This window comes from Alosa alosa, chromosome 18 (assembly GCF_017589495.1).
Source record: "Alosa alosa isolate M-15738 ecotype Scorff River chromosome 18, AALO_Geno_1.1, whole genome shotgun sequence".
NCBI classification, from domain to species: Eukaryota; Metazoa; Chordata; class Actinopteri; order Clupeiformes; family Clupeidae; genus Alosa; species Alosa alosa.
Window position 1 is genome coordinate 15,326,194 of NC_063206.1, and position 7,500 is coordinate 15,333,693.

Here is a 7,500-nt window from a genome sequence, read left to right on the forward strand (position 1 = left end):
CTATGACCGATACATAACAAAAGCACACACACACATAGTGCGCTTGACTTACCCTGCTGACTTCTTTTGTGGCGGGGTCGTCTATGAGGAATCAAAGAAAATAACACTACGTCAGAACACGGGGGTAGTAAACACACACACACACACACACACACATATACTTTCGCCTATAAGTGTTCCATGTCAATAACACACATTGTAATCAGAATAACATCTCACATTCAACCATGGGAATGAAAATGGCTTTGAGAACATAAAAAAACACTGAAACATTTGTGTGGGAATGTGAAAAAGTCAAAGTGTCAAGAGAACATTATGATTTAGAGGTTGTTTGTTTTTTTTACACATTCTTGCTGGGCGCCTCGTGTTGCGACAGCAAGCGAAGGGAACAGTTGCCGTGACATAGGGTGCCCTGCTGCTCCATAGCAGCCAGAGTCAACGTCAGAGTCCTACAGACCCACACACACACACACACACACACATACACACACACACAGACACTCACACACATGCCAAACACAGAGAGCACATACACACAGATACATGCATGAATGTAGACACACTCACATACAATATGACCACATACTCTATGTGCACACACACAACCCCCACACACACACACACACACACACACTGCCAGTGCATTCACTCATAAGTCAACAGTATCTGACAGTGGCATGAGTAAGAAAAAGGCTGAGGCAGAAATACTGTGATTCGGTGAGGAGGAGTGTTCCTCTATCTCTCTATCTATCTCTCTATCCTGTATCAGATTAGTGGTGCCAGTAGGCCTTTGTGTGAAGGCAAGTGCCTTGTCAGTCCATGCCTTATGTGTGTTAAATGTGTCTAATCACATTCAATTCAATTTAATTCCATTTGTATAGCACCAACAATTTTGTTTCAAGGACTTTACAGAGCCCGAATCCCACACATGCAAACACATGCTGTCTGTGTGTCCGTTTGTATGTATCTGTGTGTCTGTGTGTGTGTACATGTTATGTGTGTGGGTATACGTTTGTGGTGTGTGCAGGGGTTAAATTGGGATTTTCCACCGTGTGTGGTGCATGCATACATACTTCATACATAAACCACCATATACTCTGTATGTGTGTGTGTGTGTGTGTGTGTTTACGCCTGATCTACACCTTAGTCACAGGTCAAGTGGAGGGCAGTCTCTGGCCACACACACACACACCCATACACACACCCCAGGGCCCCAGCTACAGAGCCACCCAGCCAGTGAGCTTGGTCTGGCGTGGCCCCTCCCACCACCAGGGCCTCCACCGCTACTGGCTGCCCATTTTGTGAGAAGCCTGTGGAACCTGCTGTAAACACGGGACACAGACACGGACAGCGTGTTCCTAGAAAATAACATCACTTGGAGGGTAAGAGAGAGAGAGAGAGAGAGAGAGAGAGAGAGATACTGGGAAAGAGGGAGAGAAGTGGAAGGACTGAAGAGAGAAACATGAGGGTAAGATAATGATGAGGAGAAAGGTTAGATAGTGAGATGAGGGAAAACAGGGAAAGAGAGACACTGAATCACTGAATGACACAAAGAAGGACTGAAGAGTGGACTGGGAGTGTACTATAACACATTGTTGATGCGCCTCTGGTTAACCCCACAAAGTCCATGTCAAGCACCTGTATTCCCTTTTCTACTGACTAGCCTCAGCCAGCTATACCCTACTAGCTCACCGTTGACCAGCATGAGCCAGCTATACCCTACCAGCTCACCATTGACCAGCATGAGCCAGCTATATGCTACCAGCACAGCATGGATTCGCCTAAGCCAGCTATACGCTACCAATTCCCCATTAACTAGCCTCAGCCAGCTATACGCTAGCTCACCATTGACTAGCCTCAGCCAGCTATATTCTACCAGCTCACCACTGACTAGCCTCAGCCAGCTATATACCAGGACAGCATTGACTAGCCTCAGCCAGATATAAACTACCAGGACAGATTAGCCTAATAAGCCAGCTATATGCTACCAGCTCACCATTGACTAGAAGGAGTCAGCTATACTCTACAAGCTCACCATTGACTAGCCTAAATCAGCAAGCCTGGGTTTAACGCCACACAGAGACACACATAGCCTACCTGTCAGAGTAAAGTGTCACTTCAGCGCAATATATCTGTGCATTATGGATATCAGTGTGGAAAAGGAGATGATGGATTGAGGGAGGAAAAGAAAGAAAGAGGGAGCGAGAGATACATTAGCAGAGACAGAAAAAGAGGAGTTGAGATGGTGGTCACTTCATAAGAGCATGGAGTTATCTGTGTAAATGCTCACAGAACACAAGTCTGGTGCTCCAGTGATGCATGGGGGCATGGCCATGGGGGCATGGCATGTCGTCTCTCTCTCTCTTACACACACACACACACACACACACACAAATACATGCACCAAACCAAATTTTGCTGCTCTTATTTTTTCATTATTATATGTGCCCTCTTATTTACTTATTTACTTACTTTTTTGTTTACTTGAATGTTATGTTTGTCTGTGGACCTAAATTGGCAAAATATGTCTTGTCTTCACCGTGGGATAGTGAAGAAACGTAATTTCGATCTCTTTGTATGTCTGGAACATGTGAAGAAATTGACAATAAAGCTGACTTTGACTTTGACTTTGACTTTGATGCACTACCCCACACATGCACAGACACACACACACACACACACACCTCGGAGTAAATAAGAGCTTCTCTCTCAGTTTAGGAATTACGCATGGTGTTTTACTTACCAGTATTCCTAGTGCTCTTACTACCACTTCTCTACCTGATTCAACAGCCAAGACGCCAACCTGTTCAGCCTGCTGCATAACATGCCAGTCTTACAAAATAGATGATGCACTATATAGGCTACAATATAGATAATGCTGTGAGCATCACATATTATTTACTTCACATATTTACTGAAGGAAAATAAATACAGTTCGCCCTTAGCATACTGTAAGAAATACTACATTACACTGGCATTTATTCATAGTCCTTTTTCAAATATTCACTTGGTATCTCACATATGGGAATGCGCTCCGCGCGTGCCCAATCACAGAAGCTCCAATGACACCACGTCTGTCTATGTCAGACCAATGGCGTGCGCCGTGCTGGGGCTCCACCCCACTATATTTGCATGTGCACGTCCATCTCGCCTCATTCTGCTTCTCTTCTCGCGAGCAATCGCAAGAAAGCTCCCCTCTTCAGCTCTTGGGGGGACTCTAGCTGGCAACCACTGAACTGTTCATAGGAGGGACCCGTTAAGGATAGCCTCCGTTGACATGGACTAGTTACCACTCGCAGGAGGTTGATTTAAATAAAAAGAAAACTCTGAGAGTTTCCCAGCTATACGAGGACCCGGTGTTAGCTACCCAGCTAGCATTTACAGTTATCGTTCACACGATATCCCCCTGTGGCTACGCGTGGTTTCCCGTCGTGTTACCATGGAGGAGAAGAAGGAATCCCTGCGTTTTCCTTATATCGGCTCGGGATACCCATCCCTACTGCATCGCTTGCCTGGGAGTTCAGCATGCGCAAGCTAGCTTGAATTCTCCTGCAAAGGCGCCTCAAGGTGGCTGCCTCAACTGGCTCTGACACGAACCTCATGGAGGAGTCGGCCGCGGAAGCTTCCCAGCAGGCTGACCAGCTCTTTGAGTCATGGGCATTATCACATAGAGGGTTACCTATATCTACTCAGCGCCTCTCACATTGGATTGTGGACGCTATAGGATTGGCTTATGAAAGGAGTGGCTTGCGGTACCCGGTGGCGGTTCGTGCGCACTCTACCAGGGACATGGCTACATCTTGGGCTTTATTCAAGGGTGTATCATTGCAGGAGATTATGGCAGCTGCCTCTTGGGCTTCGCCAGACACCTTTGTGAGATTTTACAGACTGGATGTGACTAGGCCGTCCCTCGCACAGTCTGTTTTAACAGTGAATCCGGTCCTAGGGTCTAATTAGCCCGGGAATTAGCCTGGGTGATCTTGTGATCTGTCTGTGGCAGAGCTGCTTCGGTGAGTGTATCTGCCAGGCAGGAGTTGTCTATATCTCCCATATGTGAGATACCGAGTAAATATTTGAAAAAGAACTTAAAGTTACTATCGTAACCTCGGTTCTTTGAGAATATGAGTGAGGTATCTCACCAGGCAGCCCGCCTTGCTGCGCACGAGAAGAGATATAGTCACAGAATGAGGCGAGATGGTAGCCTGACGAGCCAGACCCACATTAAAATGTAGGGTCTGGGCACTCACCGTTCGCAGTGCTCAGTCCGAGGGGCGGGATAATCAGTTGTCTTTCAAATTCCCTCTGCACGCAATAATAGGACAGCGGCAGCTATGAGTCCCATGCGTTTCCCACCAGCGGAGCTAGTTGGCTAGTTCAAACGTTTGCCAACTTAATAAAAGCTTAACTCGTGTAACACTGTTCGCCAACAGCAACATCCATCTTATTTGTTTTCAAGTAGCAGGGAATTCAAGCCAAACCGTTGCAACTCTGCCATCAATCATTATGTTAAGCCCACCTAACGACTCTATACACGATTTGATTGGCCTGATTGAGTTTCGATTTCTGGAGCGCACAAGCCAACGGAGAGTTGCTAGACTAGCCCTGGCAGCTAGGGGCGCGTCTAGATTTCTAGGCTAGCGAGATGGACGTGCGCGTGCAAATATAGTGGGGTGGAGCCCCAGCACGGCGCACGCCATTGGTCTGACATAGACAGACGTGGTGTCATTGGAGCTTCTGTGATTGGGTACGTGCGGAGCGCATTCCCATATGTGAGATACCTCACTCATTTAGGGGCAGCTGTGGCCTGTGGTTAGCGCTTTGGACTTGTTACCGGAGGGTTGCTGGTTCGAACCCCGACCAGTAGGCACGGCTGAAGTGCCCTTGAGCAAGGCACCTAACCCCTCACTGCTCCCCGAGCGCCGCTGTTGCTGCAGGCAGCTCACTACGCCATGATTAGTGTGTGCTGAGTGTGTTTCACTAATTCACGGATTGGGATAAATGCAGAGACCAATTTCCCTCACGGGATCAAAAGAGTATATACTTATACTTATACTCATATTCTCAAAGAACCGGGGTTACGATAGTAACCTTAAGTTATTCCACCCAGCATTGCAGTAAAGGATGGTGCTCCCACAACAAAACTGATGGTCAAAGGAACCCCTGATAATAAATTAAGAGCACTTTAAACAATATCCCAAAGTAGTCGATCTATAACATGCATGGTAATTTGACATTTTTTTTAGTATGTGAAGAAGCATTTAAGTAAGAATTTCTTTGTACTTGCACTAACTTACTTTGAAACTTGAATCAAAAGGTTTTCAATCCTATGGACTATCACCATTGTGACCCTGAGAAAGTTCATTAACCCCCATGTTTTGTAAGGGGGACTGTCTGTAATTCACTGTAAATCGCTTTGTATAAGTGTGTCAGCTAAAAGTCAAAATAATGTAATGAAAACCACCTAAGGGGCCCAAGCTCTCAATCCCACACTATCATGTCTCTCATCCTACCACTGAAGGTATCTATCCATATGCTATTGATACAATTGTCATAGCATTATAACTACCAGTTTCTAAAATGGTTTAATTTTATAGTTGGACAAAATTTGCTTTATAGAATTTCATTATTTTATGAATCTACATTTTATCCAACATTTCTGCCAGTCTTTTCAGTGAATCTGCTTCAGTCCTTTCTTACACTCCTCTTTCCTTCTAATTTCATCTTCCTTCTCGCATTTCTCTCAGCCTCCCTCACTCCAGCTAGACCATCTATTCTAAGCTGGTTATAGTCACCAGAGAACGTTCTAGCAAAAAAGGCCTGGCTCCAGAACTAATGGCAGACAGTGCATTCGCTCTCCATTTTCAAATTGGACACAATACAATGACAATAATTACCTTAGTGTTCATTCAAATTGTTGCTGTTGATGTCCATGTACCCACATCAAAATGTCCACAAGAATAATATTAACACTCCTGAGTGGGAGACTACTGGTATGTTCAAAAATGCACAGCAGTCTATCAATTCAAAAGGTTCCTAGAACTAAAGCAAGTAGGCTATCAGAACCTAGTAATTAACTGTACGACAGCTTCCTCTCTATAATCGCACGCTGTCCATCAGTCATGGTTAATGCCACTGGAGGCCATAGTGGCGCACATTGTAGAATTAACCCCTGGGGGAGACGGTGAGAACTTCCTGTGTTTCCCCCGGGGCTGTGGACTAGAGGATCGTCTCTACCTGTCCTGGCTAGCCTAGCGCTTAGCGCTTAGCACTTTGCGTCACAGCCAGATTCCACGCACAATGAGCCTCTTGTTGAGCTGTGTTGTGTGTGTGTGTGTGTGTGTGTGTGTTTGTGTCTGGGGGTTACAGCCAGAGCTGAATGCCACAGCGGCTAACATCAACAGTGGAAAGACACACACAGAAACAACAAAACAGGCTTCAGAGAAATGATGGTGAAAACAAACGTGTTCGCGGAGGGCTCGTTAGGGGAGTGCTACGTACAAGAATGGAGCACCTAAAATGACAATGCTGGCAAAACCACAATGGCCACAGCAGCCAGAGAGAGAGAGAGAGTGAGAGAGGAGAAAGTGGTTAAATATTTGTCCAGACTGCCAGCTGTGTTCAGGCCATGCATACAAACAGTACATTCTAGACCAGTATCTCCATGTTGCTTATTGAATTATGGCACATTTTAGTTTTTTCCCCCTCTGCCTTTCCCTGACGTGCCATGTTAAGCTCTCTTTCCCTCTCTTTCTTTTATGGCCAAGGTCATTAGGGCCAGCAACAGACTGTCTGTGAATGGATCATGAATCACTGTGTGTGTGTGGGTCTGAGCATGGTGGTGTGCACATGAGCATATCTGGATGTGTGTGTGGAGAAGGGAGGTATGAGACTAATAGGAGCTTGAGCTGGAGAACTGGGCCGAGCAGTGGTAGTTCTCAGGAGGGAGTGTGACAGAGGGTTTGGGACTTATCAATTACCTCATGCTTCTTTGTATGTGTGTGTGCGTGTGTGTGTGTGTGTGTGTGTGTGTGTGTGTGTGTGTGTGTGTGTGTGTGTGTGTATGTATCTGTGTATCTATGTGTACAGTATATGTGTGTGTGTGTGTGTGTGTGCATCTGTGTGTGTGTGTGTGTGTGTGTGTGTATGTTTGTACGTGTATATGTGTGTGTATGCAACTATGACTCTCTCTCTCTCTCTCTATCTCTCACTCTGTGTCTGTATGTGTGAAAGAAAGGGTTCAAGTACACACATTATTACTTCAGAGATCATGTGTGCATATGTATGTGTATGTGTGTGGTGTAACATAAGTGTGTGTGTGTGTGTGTGTGTGTGTGTGTGTGTGTGTGTGTGTTGCATGTGTGTGAGATGCTTAACAGGGCCGGGGGGACACAGGGTGGGGAGGGGTGGGGGTAATGCTGACGTCAGTAAGGCCTAAGGGTCCTCATTAGTTACAGATAAACCAATGAGACAGAGACATGGAGACATCATCACACCTAGCCA

At 45.9% G+C, this 7,500-nt stretch overlaps 1 protein-coding gene across 5 annotated transcripts in view; it reads right to left on the reverse strand.

Moving 5' to 3' along the window:
* The window catches only part of pde10a (phosphodiesterase 10A), a 102,663-nt gene that overhangs the window by 27,150 nt on the left and 68,013 nt on the right, over positions 1 to 7,500 (reverse strand). For all 5 annotated transcript variants that reach the window (XM_048269572.1, XM_048269571.1, XM_048269569.1 and 2 more), the window contains exon 3: positions 53 to 81. In XM_048269572.1, coding sequence (XP_048125529.1) covers positions 53 to 81 — 29 coding nt within the window. The remainder of the gene's footprint in view (positions 1 to 52; positions 82 to 7,500) is intronic.